At 39.3% G+C, this 24,388-nt stretch overlaps 1 protein-coding gene across 1 annotated transcript in view; it reads right to left on the reverse strand.

Annotated features, from left to right (window-relative positions):
• Window positions 1-24,388, reverse strand: part of FAM193A (family with sequence similarity 193 member A) — a gene marked incomplete at both ends in the record, with an annotated part of 70,930 nt that overhangs the window by 34,791 nt on the left and 11,751 nt on the right. The window contains 5 exons of the mRNA XM_079534850.1: window positions 825-1,059; window positions 4,195-4,362; window positions 4,624-4,790; window positions 6,813-7,058; window positions 9,504-9,569. Coding sequence (XP_079390976.1) covers window positions 825-1,059; window positions 4,195-4,362; window positions 4,624-4,790; window positions 6,813-7,058; window positions 9,504-9,569 — 882 coding nt within the window. The remainder of the gene's footprint in view (window positions 1-824; window positions 1,060-4,194; window positions 4,363-4,623; window positions 4,791-6,812; window positions 7,059-9,503; window positions 9,570-24,388) is intronic.

The following is a 24,388-nucleotide window of genomic DNA, read 5'->3' on the forward strand; positions in this document are numbered from 1 at the left end:
ATATGCCTGCGTTTCTACAGAGACATCTTGCTTCGGTCAATTTCATTTCACAACAGTCCCTCCTCAGAAGTGACACACAGGTTCCCCTCCATCTCATAGTTCTTATCTGTGATCTCTTACTTACTGCTCTTTTCCTCTCTTACATCCCCGGGCAATCACTTTTACCTAATTGGCAACACAAAATTTCACCACTTACAAGAAAAAGGAAGTACTGGACACAGCTATTGGAAATGGATGTATAGGAAAAGGTTTAAGGACCAAGGTTATTAATCAACAGTAACATTTGTTTACTGTATTAATTGCACATGATGGACAGTTTAACAAGAAGAGGCTACTGCTCATTTTCTACCTGCCAATACAATTCAGCACAGTCACCTGACAAAAACAATTAGAATATTAATTCCTTAGAAAAGGTCATCTTTCCAAGTAGCAATTCTTGCTTTTATGGAAAATAACACAAAAACATTAAAACAATTTGATTTAGTGTTACACATAGAAGTCTGCATCCTTTAAATGGGGTTCTCAAGAGAAGAGTGAAAATCAATGGAGAAATGCTATAATCACTCTTCAGTGGAGTTATCTAAAATTCTGCAGATTTCAGAACACGTACAACATGCCACCTTTTCCTTCACACAATTTTCAATGCATTCATTTTAGGAGATGTCTGACCTCCATTTGTGAAAAATGGAATTTGCATTTTCAGACTGTCCTTCACTTCCAACCATGTGCACACAGACCTTACATTTCACAAATCACAGATGACTTCTTAACCCAGAAACAGCTCAGCTAGCATCACTCCTATCAGGTTGTTTTCTCAGTCTTACCAGAGTAACTAGGAAGGCGCTGATTGTGCATGCTGCCTGACAGAGAGCACTGTATTCTTCAAGTAGGAGTGAGATGAACTGATGTGCCTGTGGTGGCCCTTGTATTGCTAATGTTGATGCAACTTTAGATCCCAGTGATAAGTGTCTGAGCAGACGGACCTTCATTTCAAGCACATATTCTCTAGCTTGCTGTTCCAACCGTTGGTAAAGCTGATATGGATCTCTTTCACAAAGCCTGTAGTTTTAGAATATTTGTGATTAAAAAAAGATACCTAATCAACAATTTTCAGTCTCCTAAAAACATTTAGCGGTTATCATCATTATTATTACAAAAAAGAAACAATGATTAGGGTTTACAGAACTACCTTGGGTTTGGGAGAACACAGAGCAGTTCCCTAACTCTACACTATGGAACTCAATTCCTACGTAGCAAAGGACATTTGCACCTGAGGAACAAATTAATCTAGGACCTCACTGCTTCACTACTAGTTGTGAGCTAAAAACCCTTACTTATTTGGCATGCAGCTTTACAGACGTACTTCTTTAGAACTTCTTCATATTCTTCCATACAGCCTTAATAAACGTCCCACTTAGAACAGCCAGATCTGGGCTCAATTAATGTATGTAGGACATTCCTTTACCTCAAGCTATTGGAGAAGCTTGACACATTAGGCAGTCAGCATTTGCCTAAACACATACCAGCCAGACTGGACTCAATAGTGAATGCTTTGTGTGACCCTTCTATTGCTAAATTCAACTGAAAGAGACAACTCATACAACTACCACATTTTTAACACACTCATTCATTAAACTCACTTTCATCAAGTTTCTTACCCTAAGTTGTAGATCTTCTGTACAAAAACATTTTTTACACTTTTATTAAAAGTACGTTACTACACAAAGAAATAATACAGGATTCACAGGGTCATACATGATGTCCTTCAGAGAACATGACTTATGGTACTATTTAGCACATAAGCTGCAATCATTAGAAGTGATAGGTGACTGTATTTCAGTTTTGTTTTGAATCCAGGGTAGAGACCAGAACTTGGAAGCTGTTTGTTCTAAGGAAGAAGACTAACATAAAGGCTCTAGATATACACTGCCCTCTATGCATTCTTTCAGCCATGCAGTAAGAAGCATTGCAGATATTGAAAGACACAGCTTTTGAGAGGGTCAGGACCTCCTGCAAAGGACAGCACAGAGCTGTCTGATACCGTCCTGGAAATGAGACATGGGTTTGAACCACCTCACATAGAGGAAAATGGTTCTCTGGCTCCTGGACAGGTGCTTTGGGGGCTACATCAAAAATCCCAACACTGAAGAATTTTGTACTCCAGCTGAAGCACCATGTGAACACTATCCAACAAGAACTGCCTCCTGCTGATGGTGTGTCTGGGCACAACTACTCGATGGAAGGAGATAACATGAGCCTAAACTGGCATACAGAAGAAGAGTTATACATTAAGAGAGTTCTCATACTTAGCAAAGGTTTAGTCACCAGCCTCTAAAAGGACTTCATAATTCATAATCTCAGTGGGCACTTAAGTTAAAAGCAGGAACAAGATCCGAGTCAGCCATCTTCAGAGCTTTCTACCAAAGCAATACTCAGAATGAGCCACTGGACACGATGGCTGCTTTGAAGCACTTTAAAAGTGAAATTGTACTATTTAAAGTCCCATGGCTTGGGGTTTAAGCATTTGTCTCAGGTTTTTGGAGTGCAGGGAAGTGAGGAAGAACAAAGAGATTAAATGAATAAGTTCACTGCTGTCTAGTCCCTGCTCTTCCCTCATCACTTATAAAACAGACTATGACATGCTGTCATGAACTGCTACGATGTACAGTAGGGACAGTACTTAGCACCACTGCTTACTTTTAACAAAGCAGGTAATTTTTTTCTTCAATTGCATTTAACACAGCTGAGCATTAAGCTATTAATAAGGAATTTGCCTTTTAAACTGGCCACAGCATATCTGGCATGCTACTATATATTTTTTTCCCATTATTACTTTTTAAAAACAAAAGTCATTTTCAGTACCTATACTGACAAGTTCTGTTAAATTTTTGTGTGACCTCAGCATCACAGACTGGACTCACCAGTGTCTGCACTATCCAAGCATCCTAACTTTATTTCATTATTTGAAGACTACAAGAAATTCTAGAGTGAAAAAAACATAGCAATATTGAAAGTCTTCTTTTTTGGGATCTTCTTCTTGCCTTTTATATTTTAATCATGTTTCTCAACAGTAACAAGCAGTTCTAGAGAAAGGCACCCATGTACATAAGAAAGCTACAAAATACGCACTACAGTCTTCAAAGCTTTTCCATTAAGGAAAACTATAGCTGTGATTCAGTTTTAATTAGACACTACATTACAATTTAAGAATCTTTGATTTCAAAAGCTATGTTGCATGTTTTGATCACTTAGTTTAAATAAACCAAGTGTGACTAACAGGAAGGCATATTGTATTATTCTACAGTTACACAACTCACGTTCAAAACTGACCATTCAGTTTTTATAGCAAGAGTACAAAAAGATCATTCAAGTATTTATTAAGACTCATTCGGAAATACAGTCACAAAGAACTGTACTAGATTAGAATCTTTCAAAATATTTCTCTACCTTACCAGCATTGCCTCAAGTAGAAATTCTGCTTAAGAACTATGGGTGCTTAGTCCAGCCAGACCTTTGTAAATTAAGTAAGTACAGAGTCAATAAGAGAATCTACTCTTTTTTCCACACAATAAACTGGACAGAAAATGAAACGAACATGCTGGAGCACTTAAGAAAACAGTGTGGCTGTCTCCCAAGGAAAACAAACAAACAAACAAACAAAGAATTCAAAAGCATATCCTTGACTAACACCTAGAAAAAGACGCACTTTCAATTTCTGATATGAAAACAAACTTCTCATAATCTGCCTCTCCTAATGATCAAAGTCCAAATTTTTCCTTCTCTGACTTCTAGCTGCTACAACTACTACAGAATGCAATCACTATTATAAAATCAAGTTAGTTCAGCAAGGAAAGGTGTTTCCTGTGGGGAAATCCAAGCCAGACAGACTTATTAGTAGTAGTAATCATCTCAATATCTTTTGAGGATTAATGTTTTTGGGATCTTTTCATAATTATGCACTAATATTCCTATTGCAGATGCATATAAACATTTTTCACGTATTTCACACACTCAATCCAGCACTTTAAAATCCTGCATGGAATACAGCTGACCTCTATAACTTCTCATTCTAGTTGAGAGGCAATCATTCTAAGCCATCAGACTTAGAGCTGGTAAAAAAGAAATACACTAATTTAGTACTCATTAAAAGACACCTTTTAGTATTTAATAAGTAGTTTTTTTGAAGTGCTATACCTGTCCACCAGCTCTTTCATTCCTTCTTTATCTGGTACCAAAGATTGGTCTTGGTCGTCTGCCAAAGGGGTCCCAGCTTGGCGATAGATACATCGAACCATGTATCTTACTTCTGACCAGTAATTTTGAAGCTGCTGAGATTCACGTTCAGTCTCTGCTGAAATTTCTCTGCAAACAATGACAAAAAAAAAAACAAACTCCTCTTAATTTGTACATCACACAGGTGTATTTATTCCCACTATTCTGAAGACTCTTCCCAGGAAAATCATGTCTAAAACAGCCCAAAGAGTACATGCAGAAAATAAAATCAAAAATTGAATAAAAGCCACCATCCCTAAGTTACTGCTATTGTCAGATAGCCCCATTTAAGCCACAAGACTGCTGATAGTCTGAGTACAGGCATTATTCTAAGTCTGAATCAGTTCTTACCTGCGCTCATTACAGGCCTCACAGTTGCATGCTATGTCTGAAGGAGAGGAATTGTTAAGATCAGCAGCAGGCACTGTCTGAGCACCAACAGTTATCCTTCCTCCTCCTACAGATTCCTGCTGTGATCCACTGTTTCCAAGAGGCATGTGCAAAAGGAAATCTTGGCTCTGAAAGAAAAAAAAAAAAAAAAAAACAAACTGGTAGCAACTTTGGTTTGCAAGATTCAAGTGTGAAATGTTCATATGTAGGCAAATAACATGGCATTTCTTAGTGCTGAATATTTTTTGGGAGAAGACTCAACTGGCCACAAAGGATTTATCTTTGAAAAGCCTAATAAATGCCCAAGATGGACTGAGAAAGCCAGCAATGTAAATAGTTTCATTTCTAATAACTGAAGCACGTTGGTTATAATTATCACTTTTATGCACTCCAGCATAAACAATGAACTAAGCTAAAAGAAGGATTGCATCATCCACAATTAACCACATAAACTAGTAATATCTCTTCAGTCTCTTATTTGACAGTGTGTTTGATTCTTTTAGTTTAACAACCCATTCCACAGAAAGCATAAAATCTCCTTGTATATAGCAGCAAGGCATATTACTTGACCACAATGGATGTTAGCATCAGTTCCCAGTCACAGCAGCTTTCCATCTCCTGTGTGCAGTGCTGCTCACTGCTAACAAATGACACCACTCTCTCCAGAGGCTGCTGGTATTTCGGTCTCCAGTTTCTGCTCCTCCACTGCACTCCACCCACTGAAGCACACTGCCCTTCCTACACCCTCCCCAGGTTGCCACCACCTTCTGTGATGCCAGGCAGAAACCTCTCTCAGATTATGAGAACTGAATGGATTTCTGTGCTTCACCCCAAATCCTGGAGCAGGATAAGACAGACATTAAAACAAACTTGTATACATCCATCAGCAACGGTATGTGCAGCTACTGTGGCTGGTGCTGAAGCAAATCAAGCATCAGAACATCATGGCAACGACAGCAACAGCAGCCTGAGCACAAGAACATCTGCAGCAAGCCACTCACACTCTGGCTCACAGTGACTGAACAGATTTCAGAGCTTCCCGCCCACTCCGCCCTGGCTGTTTTTTCCAAAAGTGACTGGCCATTTCATCCAGTTAGGTGCTTTTTAAAGTTGCTGGAATTGAAGGACACTTCGCTTTTAAAAATTCCTCTTGCCAGATACCAACCACTTTGATCTTATCTAGAGTATATTTAACTGAACAAGACTTTTACAAAGCAAGTTCTGCCTTGCTTGCACATGCAGGCTGATTTCCATTTGAGCTCAGTTACAGTGAAATGCGTCAGAACTTTTTACTCAGTTGAACAATAATGTGCTTCAGTCCAGCTGTTCTTTGGCATCTCCAGAATATATTACCATCCAGCTACCAACATAACCCCCTTTGATATAATCTTTTTGGATTAATTTCCATAAGCCTTGTTAACAGCAAGAAAATTAGCAATCTTCAGCTGTAGGCACAAGGACATACTCTTAAATCTTCCGTATTATACTCCATAGGAACTCATATGTTAATATGAGTTTAACTGCATACACTATACAAAAACAATCTTATTTCACACTGATATGCTTATTGAAATAAAGTCTGTATATGCCCACAGGCTATTATCAGAAATGTAAGGCTACCCAAATCATATGTGAAGATTTGGTTTTTCGGTATAGTACTGCAGTTCAAGTCAAATGGAATTCACTGGACATGACATCAAACTTTTTGTATCTTAGTCATGAAAAGACAACTTTTTATGAGGTTGAATTCTCCTTTGAGAACATATTTTAACAGTTAATTAAAAAAAACACCACTAAATAAGAAAGGCAGCTTGAAATATTTACACTGGATATTAAAGCAGTGTCTGCAGTGCTGCAAACAAATTATTGTTACATGCACACTATAAAAAGTTGTCCTTTCTTAAGGAAAAAGAAACAATAACAAACAACAGCACAAGAAACTTCTCTATTCAGCTATCCGAATCTCAGACTTGAAACTCCCCATTTTTCAAACACGTGGAACTTACCTGCTTCATTTAGCTCACAGAAAAAACCTCAAGACCAACTGAAGTGCCATTTCTGCACTTGCAGCTGAAGTGGTTCCAAAGCACAAAGTAGCGCTCAGCATCTCACAGCACATCATCTTATTCTATTGAAGTACTTCAACTTACCACAAGAGATTGCTCTATTGTAGCATGCCTCTCCTCCTTTTCGACTGTTCGCCTACAGTCTGGACACACCCACAGTGGAAGATGCAGCATATTGTTTGCTTTTGGAGATGTGGAAAGTGCTGTTTTGCTAGAATTTTTTATTCCGCTCTCTGAAAGCGAACTATCCTTTCGTTCACTTCTACAAAGAAGACAATGCTCGCCAGTTGTATATGGTGCCCTTTGGCCCAAGCCAAAGGTAAATGGTGTCTACAAGTAAATGGCAGGAGGGAGAACTGGTTATTCACAGAACATATACTCAAAAAAACATCCTGAGATTCTCAAAGTAAAACTCGCCATCATTCCATGGTGAATATTTGGATTGTCTTAGGATCAAATACTGCAGTCTTAATATCAGTCTGGCAAACAATTGTGATCATAAATAAATTCAATATAAGAAGCAATTCTTCCAGGGATACAGCTTTCCTTTCTAAAATAATTCAGCCTAAGAGCAAAAAAAGCTTTTAAGTAAAAATTAAAAAAAGGATAATTTCTTTTATTGTTGTCACTCTCAGAACTGAAAGGGAAAGAAGCAGCTCTGAAGGTCAGTGTCATCTCTCTTTTGAAATGTGTTGAAACAAAAACACTTTTAGCTAAGCTTGTTGCTAAAGCAAAGCTTAGCTTCACTTTAACAAAGCCAGTCAAAGAAGCCTTAAACTCTACTATCAACTAATGAATAAAATAAACCTATGAGGACAGAGGCAACCAAAAATTTACTTTCCCTTCCAAGATTCTACTGTGCACGAAATTGCATTTCAGACCTGAAATTATGATTACTCATCAAGACTGATGTCCTAAAACATGTCAGGCAGAGCAAGCCAAACAACTTCACAGGAGTTCAAAGTTATAACTGATGGAACAAAATATGGACTAACTGATCTTGGAGGTTTTTCCACCCTTTGTGATTCTATGATCTTATAAAGGCACAACTCAGATTTCTCCCATGTGACAGCTACTAGCTCTGCCTTAATTACTAACACCCTCCATTCAAACCTCCAAATCATGGAAACATGTGAGTTAGAAGAGATCTTAAAGACCATCTAGTTCCAGCCTCTTGCCATGGGCAGAGACATTTTCCACTAGATAAGGTTGCTCAAAACCACACAGAACCCGGTCTTGCATGCCTCCAAGGACGGCACCATCCACAACTTGTCTGGGCAGCCTGTTCCAGTGCCTTAACACTCTCATACTGAAGAATTTCTTCTAAATATTTAATCTAAACATATCCTCTTGAAGTTGCTACCCCTTGTCCTATCACTGTTCTCCCTGACAAAAAGAGCTCTTTCCAGCTTTCTTGCAGGCCCCTTTTAGATACTGGAAAACAGTTTACAGTTTCTGAAGGCAAAATCTTACAAACATCAGCAGCAGAACATCTTCCAACAAGGAGGAAAAGCAGAAGACAACGATGTAAATATCCAGAAGTGAAGGCAACCTGACACTTTTTCTAAGGTAAGGTTCAAGGTAAACAGACCCCAGAGGACTTCCAGAAGCTGCAACTTCAGTTACACAAGTTTTATCAGTACCATTAAGCAAACAAAAACACACAATGGCAAATAGAGCAAGAACGACCATCTTAATGGCTGTTAACACACTATGTAAAATCTTAATAGCCTCCCCCAACTGGGCTGATATTCACAACCAAGAACTTCAAAGAAAGATTTTAAGTTCCAAACAGAGAGCTGGTTCCCAAAGCAAGACCTAGTCAACTGCTAAGAATGAACTCGGGATGGTTCATCATTCACATGTCCAAGTGCCCTCACTAAGTAGTTTAATCCTAATAAAACTGATAGCTAGAACCAGAGAATCAGAGAATCGCTCAGGTTGGAAAAGACCTTAAACATCATAAAGTCCAACCACAACCTCCCATACTACCCTAACTCCAACAACCCTCCCCTAAATTATGTCCCTGAGCACCACATCCAAACAGTTTTTAAACACATTCAGGGATGGTGACTCAACCACCTCCCTGGAAATGACACCACCATAAAAATCTATACCATCATCTAGATCACCGAGTTCTGTAATAGCTTTGTCATGTGGAAAGCAAGCTACGAATTGCTCTTTTGTATTTAACAGATTACGAACGCATTGAACAGTCGTGAACATTTCAACAGCAGTGATCAACTTTCTCATTAGCTTGGATTTCAGTCATGCATATATTTTGTATTTCTCCTTAGCATCGTCAGAGATAAGGGTACATTTTAAGCAAAGCAAGAGACTTTTTCACCAGTCAAGCTTAAAGAGAGATGGATCTCTGCAAGAAAACATCCAGTCTCACTTTTTCTCTCTGAAACATGCTCAGATGTAACATTCATAAAGGAAAGTTGGAAGTAGGACAAGCTGGAACAGAAATAACTGCCTCTGCTACGTATTTAGATTTATTTCCAAGAATAGCTTTATTACCATAAAACTGCATAGCTTTTTTCACACCCATGTCCAATTTCAAGCTTATTACAACAATAAAACTTTGCTTTCACTGCTTTTTAAAGCTTGAACTGTGAAGTGATCAGAAACTGACTTCAGTTACCAAAATCCTTAATGCAAACAGAACTGCAGATCATTTCCAAGGTTTTTCCTCTGTATGTCACTGTAATTCTCTCTCCCATTAATATCTTTCTGCTACCATACACACCCACAAAATCTGGCTGTACTTACCTGAGAAACCCCTGTGAACTCTGATCCAACAGAACTGTCTGTAAACTGCGTACCATTTAGTGAAACCTGGAAAAAAAATTCATAGCAAAATGGTTACAACAACCAAATTTTATGCTAAAAACAGCATTAACAATTTAAAAAAAAAAAATTAAAAAAAATAATCATATCCCAAATCTGAGGGCTGATAAAACAGCTTCTGAAATTTCAATGATTGACTGCAGACATGGATAACTCATTTTCAGTAATAAAATTCTACAGGTGCAAAAGTTAACAAGTTATATATTTCAAGCTTTTGCAGTACAGCTGTTTTATTAGCAGTGCAACTCTGATCAGAAAGAATCAATACAGGAAAAACTAAGACACAAGCAAAACAACTTTGTTCCCCTCTGTATTTGGTTGTTTGCTTTCTGCCTTTAAGCTTCTATTGTGAATTGAGACAATTACCAAAGATTCCCTCCTTCAGAAAGCTGAATACAATACAGCTTAGAAACACACTCTATATTAACAAGGAAGACTTCCATAGGAAGCCACAGAATTGCATCCAGCTTTTGCACTGCAGAAGCTTTCCTCCTACGCCACTTATAATTCATACAGAAATCTCTCAGATCTCTTCTGCACTGAGTGTTACAGAAACTACACCAGATAGTGATGAAGCGCTCTTCAAAAGCCACAAGTGTTTTCATAGAATATTATCTGAGGACACTAGAACAAGAGCAAAGTTAAGACAGCAAACGAACTAAAGTTGATGATGGCAAAGAGCCCTAGACCACTCTGATGTGAAGAGAAATGTAAAGGCATCTGATCAAAAAAAAAGGGAGGGAGGGGGACACGCAGTCAATTTTCTTCCCTCCTCCCCCCCCCCCCACCTCCTCTCCCACCATCCCTTTTGGTGAGCACTGGTTTATCACTCAAATTTCAGGCATAATTTAACTCATGCCTCCATTCCACTTCTAGCTTTGGTAACCTCTTTTGCTCTCCCTTTTTCTACCTACAACTGTCTGATATTACTTTTAAGACTCCTTCCAAGATACCTACAGCAACTCCCCTGTTTAACTTGGGAACCTCCACATCTTCTATAACAGACGGACACATCAGACAATACTATAATTAAGCTCCAAAGATATTTTTCTGAGAAAGTCCTAGTGGACAACTTTGTCCCACATCCCCACTTTGTCATTAAGAAAATCACAGAATCACAGAATTGTAGGGGTTGGAAGGGACCTCCAGGGATCATCGTGTCCAACCCCCCTGCCAAAGCAGGTTCCCTACACCAGGTCGCACAGGTCGGCATCCAGGCAGGTCTTGAACATCTCCAGAGAAGGAGACACCACCACCTCCCTGGGCAGCCTGCTCCAGTGCTCCGTCACCTCACTGTAAAGAAGTTCTTGCACATAAAATACATCTACATTCTCTACACTCAAGATTGCAATCACACAAAAAACCACCAGCCGTAGTATTTAAACATGTTGGTACTCAGTGACCATAAGAGCACCCAGAAACGTTACAAAAAGACAAGAAAAAAATATTGGGACGTTTCTAATATCTCGCAAATGGCAAGACAATATTGGATGTCAGGAGTGCCTGCTTTATGAAATAAGTTGCCTTTTCCTTTGTTAGCAGTATTGTTTCTCTTGATCTTAGGCACTGTGCATTATTTGATTCAAAATATTAGTATGAAACTCCCCAAATTTAGTAATGATCTTAATATCTGGAAGAGGAACAAACATGAAGGAATTTAAAGTAAGAACGTTGCTTGTTTGTTTGTTTTTTTTACCACACAAGATGAAACAAACAGAGGGAATCATCAAGGGTAAAATGTCTGTAGGCAATGAGAAGATTCACAACATTATGTGAAACAGACAAAATACAAAAAAAATACAGCAAAGACTTAGGAATGGGGAGGAAGGGAACAATAACATGACAGGGAGGAGAAGGAGATGACTGAATAGCATATTAGAGGAAATATTAGAAGAATCTTGTAGAAGTAATCCAAATGGGGCTGAAACAATAGCAAGCTTACAACAGACAGAAAAAAATGCAATGAGATACTCTCACCCAGATGTTAAAGAAAAGAGGAAAAAAGTGTGAGAACTACAACCATCACCTTTTTTAAAGCACATGAGTAATAATGGTGAGTAGGGAGCCTGGTAGGACCTGTGAGGTTCAAGTAAACAAACAGCAGATGCATAAGGTAATACTAAAACAAGCTAAAGTCTTGGCAGAAACACTGAGCGTGGTCTTCACGTTCGCTATGGAGCAGCTGAACGATATTCTCCCAGAGAAAGCCTTGATGAAAAATGTACTGGAAGATCTGCTTCCGAGCAAGGCACAGCTCAGAGGGGTGGGGGCAATACAAGAACTAGCCAGCAAAAGCAGATCACATTCAACCAAGAGTCCTAGAGAAGTCTAATGATCTAACAGTTGCACTAACAACCACAATACGAAAACACGTGTTTCCTATTTCACCGCTACCAAAGGAGCAAAAGGCATACATTTTTTTAAATATTTATTAGGTTCCCAAAGTGAACCATGGAAACTTCCCTCGTCCTAAATCTGTACCAAGAACGTCCCTATTTGACCAAGTTAACCAATAACATCAAATTCTTCACACTACTCAAGACACTGCAGGATGGCAGAAGGACCTTATAAGACCTAGTTACTGGGCCATATGCTGACAGATACAATTCAGTGTGCACAAATTTTAAGTAAGAGACAAACTATACAGTTGTCATATCTGGACAACCAAAAGCTCTTTTTTTTTAAAAAAAAAAAAAAGATATGTATGCGTGTGTGTACATGTATATATTTATATCAGACCTGGATATCCATTTCAGTCGTTGTAAAACTTCTTGTTTCAAAAAGATATTTTGTACAGGTAAATGATAGAAGGAAATCTGACATGGATCAGGAAAACTGGAACTGTGCACACCTACTTTCACTGTACGTTAATTGAAAAAAAGAAATATCTTTCTGTCCTTTCTATAGATTGTTGTTTACAGTGGAAAAAAAACAAACTCAAGCAAGCTGCTGCCATGATAAGTCACCTCTTTAAAACCTGAATTTTCTGGCAAATAGGCAGGCTGGCACAGGATAAGTACAAAGTACAAAGAAAGCGAGAATCCCAGTCATGACCAACACTCCAAGCTCACCTGAGTGACCCTGACGAACCGGTTGAGCAATTAAAGTGCACACACTCAAACAAAGTCATTATCTGCTGTAACAGCGAGTCGCAACCAAAGCCAGAGCTGAGGGGTGAATTACTGCACTGGCAACACACCCCAGGCTTTCCTGGAGTGGAAGCCTGGTTATGTCACACTCCATGGAAAAAAAGAGATGCAAAGTCGCATGAAAACTCAGGAAAAGAAGAAAAACAGAGGAAATAATAAATTAAATTCAACTCATCAGCAAGGAGCCCTCAGCAGTTCATCAGCAACGTGATGCTGAAAAAAAATAAAAAAATTTTAAAAAACACAGAAACACATAACCTTAAGGTTGGGAAAGATCAATGGGATCATCTATCCCAAACATCAACCCATCACCACATCCACTAAACCACATCCCTCAGTGCCACATCTGTCAGTCTCTTGAACACCTCTAGGGAGAGTGACTCCAGCACATGTCTGAGCAGCCTGATCCAAATGCAGCATTTAATCAAATTTCTCCTACAGGAAAAAAGATGGGAAACACAGCATTGACTTTGTCAAGAGCATTAAGAATGACACAGACTGGAGACAGCAATGTCACTGAGCAGAGATTAAGTTTACATTACATTCTATATGTCCTAACGTAACAAAGGTACCCTGTACCACTTCAGTGTATTTTTATAGGGAGCTGAACAACTGCATTTATTGAAACACCTGAACTTATGCTTTCTACGAGTGTCACAGCAATAGCAAAGAAATATACTGCTGACCACCCTTCCACTTCCCAGAAAAGCCTCCAGAAAGCCATCAGTGTATCAAATTCATTTTACTTGCTCTTCTGTCTGCACTTCTACCAAAAACATTTCCCACAGCTGCTCTGTACCCAAGCTCTCTGAGGAGCACCCATCCCAGCACTGCAGCTCCCCATAGCAGCACTGTCCACTCCCAGCAGACACTGTGCAGACAGCAGCCTTGGTGCCCCCTGGGTGCACACCTCCCTCATGCAGCCCAGTAGAGCTCTGCCTTGGGTGTTGTCCAGAGCCAGGCTGAGCTGTTCTGCTCCTCTTCAAGCCACAGTTCAATCTGTCACTGAGCTACTGCTGGCAGATGAATGGAGCTGACAAAATCATGTGTGACTTTTGGATATGCAGAAAGTCTTCTTTGTGCTTAGGGTTCAAGAGATAAGAAGAAATCCTAAATTTTCACTTTCTGAAATCAGATCTTCGCCCCGTGCTCACAAATGATAAAAGGACAGGGCATCGTAGAAGCCAAGTGCACAGATAACCTCAAAGAATGATTGTTAAAAGTGCACGAGATATAGGTTCAGTGTGAGATTAAATACAACATGATGCATGATATCTCTGGAAAGAGCACAGAAGGGTTATTCTACGCACACACTACTATTCCTCTCTCCACTCCTCCAGTACCAAGCACTGTCAGACAGGACAGTGTGCTGGGCAGACCTCTGGCACAACAAGGTCTGCAAATTTTGTTTGGCAATCCATTTCAAACATCGCTCCTTAGTGTTCTCAGTGGTGACTATAACCTCTGCAGCTAACCAATGTTACCCTGTGTCTTCAATTCTGTTAAAGAAAAAAAAAAAAAAAATACACACACACACATGCAGAGTAAACCAATCCACCTCCCTGGAGGTGACCACCACTCCCTGTCCACAGCCATGGAAATCCCACCATGAAGAAGCCCTTGACTGCAAAGTTTTTGTAACAGAAAGTAGATATCTACACTTCTTTCTTTTCATTTTGCTTTCCTTTGTTAAATAACTAGAGATTTTGCAGTGAGAGGTCAAGCCCTTTTAAGAAACTATACCAAAATAATATTTAAAGAGGATTAAATATTCTTCCTAGCACTAGAGCACAGTGAATGCAAAATTAACAAGCAGGAAAGTAATCAGCAATGCATAACACACTTTGAGGTTTATTAGCACAGCAATGCTCATGAAACTCAGGAAGCTATCAGAGTTAATTATTATTGTTTTAGACAAAAAGAAACCCTTTTGGATTTAATTCCAAAGAGCCTTTAAAGGAGTAGCTTGCAAATTGGTATAAATATGTGACTGGCAACAGTGAAGAGCTTGGAGGTTCCTTCCTACAAGCATAACCGTGATTTAACGTGACACAGCAGTGAAACTGTCCTGAGCTTCATTTTTAGGGGGGCAAGTTGTATACAAATAAGCACCTGCAAACAGTTTTGGTTATTATAGGAATAAAAGACAAAATATCATAGTATCCAACACTGATTTAGAAGTAGTAGCGTTTTGCTTTGGAAACTGATACTAGAACAACTGATGTGAATGTGATAATTACACACTTTAGTGACACTTGTTCATACAAGCTGGCTTGCCAGAGAGCCTCAGCATTGCAGGGGGCAGAGGAAGTGATTTCTGAGGAGCTGCAGGAGTCACCAGCTGAAAGGCACCAAGAAGGAATGCTGGGAAGGTTTTCCACAAAAGATGGAGTCTTTGTTCCTACAAAGGATTTCAGAATTACAAATAGAAACCAGAGAAAGCAAGATAAGGTGGTGAGAATCAAAATTCAAGTATCTGTATCAACTCAGCCACTTGATTAATTGTGCTGACCACTAATCCATTTTACCAAGCATGGTATTTAGAGCACAAACTCACAGCATTCTACGTGATCCTTTCCGAGGTTTATTCTAGCACAGATCAAACTGTTGAGATTGAAAAACTTCTAATTAAGAAAAACGTAACCATAAATCAGTCAGTGAGACACATCAGCCCCTTCACATTCCTTCAACAGCTACTGGACTACTTGCAATTTTACAATGAATTCACCTCAATTAATGAAGCTTGGGGAGAAATAAGCATTCCAAGGAAAGTTATAAGGCCTTGAAGACTCTTGTTATACCCCAAAATTTGAAACACCGAACCTCGATGTTATTCTCAAATACAGATAAACTACCTCTTAGCTCTGAAATAATTAAGCAGCGGGAGAAACAGAAATTGCCAGAAGTTGAACAGCTGCCAAGCGCATTAGTGAGAAATCTGGCACCGGTTCCAGATGGCAGAAAGCTCTCCACATCAATACAGCTAATGTGTCCAGTTAATCCATACCTATGCTAGGGCCCAACATACAGCACATTTACATTTAACAGCTATAGTACTTAACAGAAATCATTAATATTATAGCGTGTCAGAGAGCTCAAACATTTCATCTCACCACGCTGATCTCAAGTAGAAATCGCCAAAGCTCCATCAGCAGCCAAGGAGAAGCACAAGAGAACTGTACAAACCCCTCGAGGTCACAGAGGACGTTTGGGGAACAAGAGGAATCAAAACGAGGTTTGTGGCAGAAGAGCACATTAGCTGCAAGATGCATCATCCAGCCATGACAACCAGCAGTATGGCACTAATGGTGATTTAAGATGCTGTGAACAGACAGGTGGCTGCAGCAGGCTGGACACCTTGTGACTGCAAAGCACACCAGCCAGCTGCAGTACGATCCCTGCATCCTGCTTAGCCACTGGCAATTATGTACCCAAGCACTAAGCAGGGGAAATCAGCTCTAATGGGAAAAGAGGAAGAGAGACAATGTTGGCATCACAAAAAGATGATTCATTTAACTTGAGAGAATTTGCACTTGTTTTGTCTGTACAGACAAGCAGAAGACAGAAGAACGCTGAGCAGATAGCTCAAGTACTGCTCTCAGTTACAAAACCAAACACTCAGTTCCAGAAGCTAACAAGGCAGTTGCCAAGTAGGTCACTCATTTCACTCTCTGGAAGGTAAAGCATGGTATCATTTTAACATGTTAGGAATAAGATATCAAAGCAAATCTATTAAATGTCTGAAATATACCTGACAACACATAATCACACATTAACCAAAAATCAGGTACTCATTATGCAAGCACCTCCATTAAAAATATCTATAAGCAAAGTGACTTTTATCCAGTTTAACTTACGTTCCCACCAAAACAGAGTTGGTGATCCCAGGTAAACTTATTTTTAGCCAATATAATAGGGTTTTTTTTGTTTAAAATTTCCTCACAAATGCAAATTATTCGTATGCTATCAACTCCGCAAGACTTCAGTTTGGTGACACTCCTACTGCAATTTTTGTTTAGCTGATGCCGTAACATCAGCTGGCCTTGCAGTGCTTCACCTATCCATTAGAATTACAGAATTGGACTAACTTGCAAGACAGGTTCTTTGAAGGCTTCCCTTTGACAAGTCCTATTACTAAAAACTTGTCACTGGGATTTACGTAAACAATACTAACTCCATGGCTCTGTAAATAATACACCTAAAATAAACTTGTGTCAATGATAAAAGAGGTCAAACAAGCTGACAAACTGAGGCAGATTTATGAAGAAAACTTGATCTACCTTGCATATAGATCATGAAACATGAACGACTGAAAACGCCTGCAAAGTGGCGTCCTTCTCCCATCCCCAAGATACAATTTGTGCTTCTTTTCCAATAGTGGTTCCTTAGGGCGTTCAACATTAGGTGAAAAAATTTAAGAGACTTTTCAACAAGCTGAAATAATTACAAAGGAAATACTTTTTCCAACTGAAGCATTTATCACTGCAGAGGTTCAGCCTAAGAGAGAAAATATTAAAGAAAAAAAATTGAATTACTAGGCATACACTGGATTTGTTCAGAGAGACCAATACTCTCTGAGTTAGCAGAAAAGTTAATGCAGAGGTTGGAGTTTGCCTTGCAGGGCTATCCAAAACCAAAATGAGGAGACCTCCCTACCTCCTGCTAAAACAGCCCTTAGTTACCCGGCCAGATTGGGCTGGAGGGAGGTAGAAGCCAACCTGTACACACCCACAGTGTTCAGCATACAGCATAAAGATTCATAGTTTGGGAATGTTAAAGACATTTGTTTCTCCATTGCTTGGAAAACTGCTAGCCATGCACTGCTAGCAACTGACAGATCAAATACACAGGTTAAAAAAAAGTCACTGTAAAAAATACACATAACCAAAGTTTTGTTTTGCTTTTAAGATGACTTAGAGACATACAAGAAAAACAAGTTCAGAAATACAGCAGGAAGGAAATACAGCATTGAACAAAGCAGAATAGCTTTAAAAAAACCTTGCAACTTTAAGTCCTTTAAGAATGCAGGTCCTGTGAAAAACACTTCCTGTGAACGTACACAGAATTGTTTATTAACCAGATGCATTTTTTTCCTTCAGGTCGTCAGAGTCAAGATATAACATTTCTAAACACAGTAATCAGAACAGACTGAACTCTCAGCAGCCTCTTAAACTCACAAACCACAAATCCACCAAACCTTGACAAAATGATATGCTCAGAAACAGCCATCTTACATGGCATGAGCTACGCTGCAAGAATACTGGAAGTGTTCTAGGAAAGGCTGGTGGTTTCCTTTTTCCCTCCCCCTCTTAAACAGTATCTACAACAGGCAACATTGAAGCTGTACTTTCACAGAAATGCTGACGTCCCTATCTTGTACAGAGCTTCGAAGGAACCATGTCTATATTTTAGAGTTCTTCCTCCTGCACTCTCAGTTTCTCTTTTAGCTGAATCAATCTGAATTACATCCTTCAGGAAATGAGCACTTGTTAGGAAGCTCATGAGTTGTAGTGCCAACAATAGGAAAATGTTAGCATACAGAAAAAAAGCCATGCTATCTACAAGAATAAGAAGCATTCATAAAGAAGAATTTTAAAGGTACTTGGATATAGATCAGACTTGCATAATACCATGATCAGCCATCATTTAACTTTTAAACTGGAAATTTAGAAAGATTATACTGGAGTTTTACATTTGTTTTCATTTTGTTAAACAAGTAGAAATGTATTCCTTGGAAACTAATCTCAGTGATGCAAACTTGAACTATTAACTCTCTGAAACTTATAGATGGGTATTATTCATTCTCATGTCAAGCACAGCAATAACCTTCTCTTTTTCTGAAGTCTGATGTGACAACTAATGACTATCAAATACTGTCCTAAAGAAAAAAAAAACAACCAAACACACAAACTAAGTACACAGCTGCACTGTAGAATCAAGTGTCCAGATCCTACTTGACATGCTGCCTAAATCTGTAGACAATCTACGCTGAATTCCACCAATACAAGCAAGCCCACATAAGTTGTACTTAAAAATATTTAAGTACTGCCTACCATGTGAAGTTTGTCTAACAAAGGCCAAGGATCTTCCTGAATTAATTCCTGCTTGGAGGCTTTCTCAAAAGACATGACCTAGCAAAAACCCTATTTCAGGATTGCAAGAAGTAAATGATATAAACTAGAATTCGTGCAGGCTCAAAAGAACTACCAAATTTTATTGTTTATTCTCCATCACTTCTTTTTCTTTCTTTATGTATTCAGACACTGCCATCTGATGAACTGTTTATTCCTTCAGAGAAGCCGCAAAGTTAGAAAGCGGGCCCTTGGAAGTCAGGAGCACCAAGGCAATCCTTCCCAGCCAGCAGTCAGAAGAGCTGGTATTCAGGAAGAATTCACAGCCAGATACAAAATAACCATCCTCCTCTGGATACTGCGATGAGTCACAGACTCAAGGCCCAGGCTACTTGATGAAGTAATAAATTCTGTGCATCTATCTGCACATAGGTGCCTTCAGCACTGCAAGCACAAAGGTCTGTCTGTCTAGGTAGGTTACATGACACATGCCCACACTTGCATCAAAACTGTCTGTTCATCCTGTACCATTTGAGAGCTTTTTACTTTTTTTTTTTTTTTTTTAAACCCTAGACGCTATGCTCTTTAGAAACTTCACTGATAAAATTTCATGTTTTCTTCCAAGGCAACAGAAACACAGGTTCACAGCACTACTACAGTTCCCTGAACCCACTAGGCACATACCCTTTTACAGCTGCAACAGTAATTAATAACCAACAGCTTTCCAGGACCAAAAGATAAAGGCTATAGAGAAGACACAGCCCTCCTGCCCCAGCTCATGTCCTTCCCACAGGAGGATGCAGGTTCCAAGCAACGGCTATTAATGGCACGGTGAGCAGTGCTGCCCCAAGTCTCCTGTGGTTAATGGTTAATTGCCTTTCAGAAGGGAAGAATTGCCGCAGGAGAAAGCAAGAGCTCCTGGATGCTATGAGAAACACCTCCTGCTCGCAGGTCTGATCTTGTCTTCCCCTTCCTTTGAGCCCAAAGCCATCCGCCTTGCTCACAAGAGAGCTTAAAGTCTCAGAATGATAACTGATACCACGTTTAAAACCATAAACACATACTAGCGAAATATTATCTACCATAGTGAAATTCATACTGCACTGCAACAGATGAGAGATATTGCCCTTGGGGGACAACAGTAAGTAGCTTTATCCAACTGTCAAGTTTCCCTTTTTAAACAACAGCGTCACTCCGTGCAATTGGACAGCCTCGACCTATGAGCCATTTTCCCACAGCATCACAACCAGAAGAAAAACCTCACTTCCACAACAAAAACAAAACATTAATCTTGGTCATAAAAATCTATGCTTAAGTTTAACGAGAAAGAACAAGTGAAAATGGAATTTAGCATAGAAATATTACTGCTTACGTGAACAAAATGATGCGATGTCTTCACATTCACTGCTCCTTTGCAGTGACAAGAAGAATCAAAACCCTGTGTTTTGAAGTAGAAATGCCATACAAACCAGAAGGCCACAAACCATGACATAAGTTATAAGTTTGCACTCATCCAGTTTGTGATTATATCTTAGTTCTTTTCCTAACTTAAAAAAAATGCCTTTTCCAACCAAACCCAACAAATGCCAGGATGAGGCTCTCAGCTCTTAAGCTGTGCAGCCAAGAAACTACAGTATGCCTGTGTGCTATCAATTACTTGGCTGAGTAAGAACATTCAATCAATTAAAGCCAGCAGCAATTAATACCATTATCTTCTCCAAATTCTGTATTGCATCCATCTGGAATACTGCATGGAAACTGAAAAGCAAGTATTAGAAATTGGTTAGTTGTTGTTCTCATTCATTTTATTTTTAATACTATGACTGCATATGTTCGTACTTTACCACTTGTACTGATAACTTTGTCTTTCTTTCATCTTAAGTTCTTCCCACCACCTCTTACACTTCACAAATCCAATTGTCAAAGTTTTGCAGTCACTAGCTTCCTCCAATCAAAACATTTCTCATCTTAAAAGAGCATTTAATAACTCAGAAGATTTCAAGCATCTCCTGCTGTATTTGCAACCAAACACTCTGAGATGAATTCTCTACCAAGATTTGGAAGTGAATGGGCAAAAGGATTTACCTATATTAATGGTTTGAGCTCATCCCAAAGGCTGCTAAAAGGAAACATGATTCCAGGATGCACTGCGCTGCATTTTGAGACACTGGAAAGTGTCAGTGCTGCTTCACAACCCTCAAAAATGCTCACTCACTATCTTAAGTTTTGTAAAAGTATTGACAATTGGAAAGATAAAGTATGAAATACAATCAAATTTAACATTAAGCCACGATGGTAGGAAAGAGGAGAATCTTGTCTTTTACTCATTAAAATACACTAATTAGTTGTGTCTTAAGAGTTCCCCGCAAGCGTTAAATGCAGTTCCATAGTTCACAAGTGAAATGGCAGCAGGAATACAAAATAACAGAACTTAATAGCTAACAGAGCCCATCCACCTCCTCTCAGGTTCTGCTTTCCCTCTCATAGAACAATGTCCTACAGTTTCATAGTAGATACACAGCAGCATATGCTAAAGAAATATCAAAAGCCAATAATAATGATTCAAGCACTTGCTCACCCCCCAGTATAACAGCCAGAAGTGTTCTGAGCAGGTAGTTAAAGCACCACAGAATTCTCTCAACCAGAGCTGGCAAGGACCAACCATGCATATGCCTTTTTTTCCCCCCTAGGACAGAGTTATCAGATTTTAACCTGCTGTTCATACTTCAATCCCAAACAAAAATACATGAAACTAAGAGGACTGATGCGAAACAAAAACATCTGAGAACATCAGCCTTTTCCTCCAAAAACTAAGTTGTATTTAGTCAAATGCAAGTTTAAAATACTAAGGACAAAGATTTAGGAATTAATTACTTGACCAGATAGCTTCAGAGATGCAACTGCAGACACAACCTAGAACAGGAACTGTGTTATAAGATACTGGCCTCCTCTGATTAATCAGGCACACTCGTAAAGGGTTAACCACACTCACTCTTGGCAGCAAGATCTTCTGAGACACGAAGGAAAGCCTTGCATAAGAAACAGCATTTTCAGAAGGTACAATGAAATACAATATTTGAAACCAGTTATGTTTCTTTTCCCCCACAACAGAGAAATGAAGTTGTGAGGTAAATGGCACATGCTGTATTTGGACAGGAACAGACAATTAAGACAAAGTTCTCTAGTACTTGGTGCCTTTAATTCTGCAAGATGAGCATCAGTAAGATGCAGAGCCCTGGAATAATAGCCAGACTTAACAACAATCATCAGAATTACAGAAGACACAGCAACTAAGTGTTAACACGGGAATTGTAACAACCAGTTAGAGGCCTTACTTGGAACACAGAGCTAATGAACTGCAAGTTGAGCTAGCATCCATATCAGACTATTTATCTTTGCACCTCATTATCCCAAAATTGCCCAGCTCAAGCTGTCCACTGTACATTCATACATTATACCATTTATTAATTTTCTCATAGCCCCATTTATTAATTTTCTCATAGCCAAGTGAAATACACTACTGAAACATAACATCTGGTGTGCTTCACCTTCCACTCTTCTAGCTGTTGTCTGCCCTCCTTCAGCCCCAAGTAACTCACTGCAGCAGCTCCTAAGAGAAGCAGATACGTACTTTCTTCACAGTGTCTGTTCAGTGCTCTCTCGTCACATCAGCTACTGCTCCTGATTGCTTGTTCATGCAGGTACTGGTCACACTGCTAACACAGATCGGAAACAGGTAAGCAGTTACACAACCCTGCAGAAAGCAGAGGCTGAAGTTGAAAGTTCCCAACCAGCCTTCATATCACAACTCAGACGTGAACTAATTAATCATGCAGACAACTCCAATCCCATGTGTTTGGATGTGGTACCAGAAAAAAAAAAAAAACTGCTTACTCTGATCCTATGATGAGGCTTCGCAGGCTGAAAAGCAAGAATGAGAAAGATTTCAAGGAATTAAGACATAAAAGAAGCCTGTCCTGTTTGCTAACTTCAGTAAAGAAGTTTCTTCTTTACACAAGCAAAACACAAGTGTTTCTAGATAAGCAATGAAAACCCAATAAAAGACCAAAGAAGTTAGAGAATGTAATTATTCACACCAAGTTAATGTGAAACAAGCAACCAACCCACAAGTGTTACCAATGTGCACACTACTGTGTGATGAGAAAAGGAGACAATTCTTCGCACATGGTCAGGACTATGATCCTCAAGGTCTCAAGGTCTATTTCCAGCTGGAAGGCTAACAGAAAGAGGATACAATTCATTCACAGAAGAAACAAATAGCAAACAAACTATTTCCAAAAGCCCAGGTATGCTAAGTCTTTTAGCTAAAGGATATAAACATCACAAAGCACACGAGCACTACCAAGCTGCAAGCGTACTGCACACCATCCCAAACAGTGCATGAGTGGGTGATACCTCTCCTGAGCACAAGGCAGAGTGAAGAAAGGCACAGGACCTCTTCTCACAAGGAAGTAAGAACTTAAGCACCTGCTGGAAACAGAACACAGAACTCCACCAGAAGTTGAAGAACTTGCTGACTTTTTGTTTTAAAACATATACAGCAACCAGAGAGTCTCCCTGTAGCTGCAGACAGCAAGAAAGAAGTGGTTGACAGTGAACACCGAGAGATGGTTTCATTAGAAGCAACAATAAAGTCAATGGTTATTGAAGAGAACAGCAAGAGACAAACTCAGACAGATTTAATATCATTAAATGAGAACTCAGAAGATAAGTCTAAGGCAGGGAAGAGCTAAGTCTCAAACAGCATAAAAGATACAAAGTCAAGACAACCAAGCACAACAAGAGAACAGAAACAGAGCAAGTGAATAATGACTCAGAAAAAGCACAGAGAAAATGAATAACACACATAACAAGCAAGAGGATGGAGGGGACAAATCAAAAAGGCTGAAGGCACAAAATGAAATAATTCTCAGTTTGAGGCCGCTATGCTGAGTACATTAGTAATAATGAGAAAGAATCTGTCCATTACTGAAGAGGAAAAAACATATTAGGAAGAATAGATCCTCACTACAGAAGGAGGACTGCAGTGAGTGCAAGCCTCGCACAATCAGTACCAACAAATGAGGAAAAATGTCCACTCAGAGTCAGCGTATGGGAACAGCCATATCATGTGGCTTTTTTGTTTTTGCTTTTTTCCTCCCAAAGTTGGCTTCATTTGATAACATTCAACCAGTTGCTCAAGAAGCCCTTCAAGTCATCTTGAAATCAATAACACCATCTTCAAAAACTCAGAGGATGCCCAAGATACCAGAAGTTTAGATTAAGGTGAACGAAGACCCTTTCTTTAAAAGGAACAAACCAACTAACTAACTAAAAAGAAGGAGTAAGAAGGACAAACACCTGGGGAACAACTCTGACTTGCTTCAGTTCCCAGAAAAGTCAGGTAAGTATACTGAGCCTATTACTATTGAACACTTGGATGATATTGAGAAGAGGAACACCACTCTGGTTTTGTCAAAAGCAAGCATTGTCAAATCAGTACATCTTTTTTCCATGACAGACTTGCCCAAGGGGGGAAAAAAAGTGTCATGACTGACTTGATTAATCAAGTTTTTGACAGCCTTAC

Source organism: Tetrao urogallus (genome assembly GCF_951394365.1).
Source record: "Tetrao urogallus genome assembly, chromosome: 4".
Lineage (NCBI taxonomy): Eukaryota > Metazoa > Chordata > Aves > Galliformes > Phasianidae > Tetrao > Tetrao urogallus.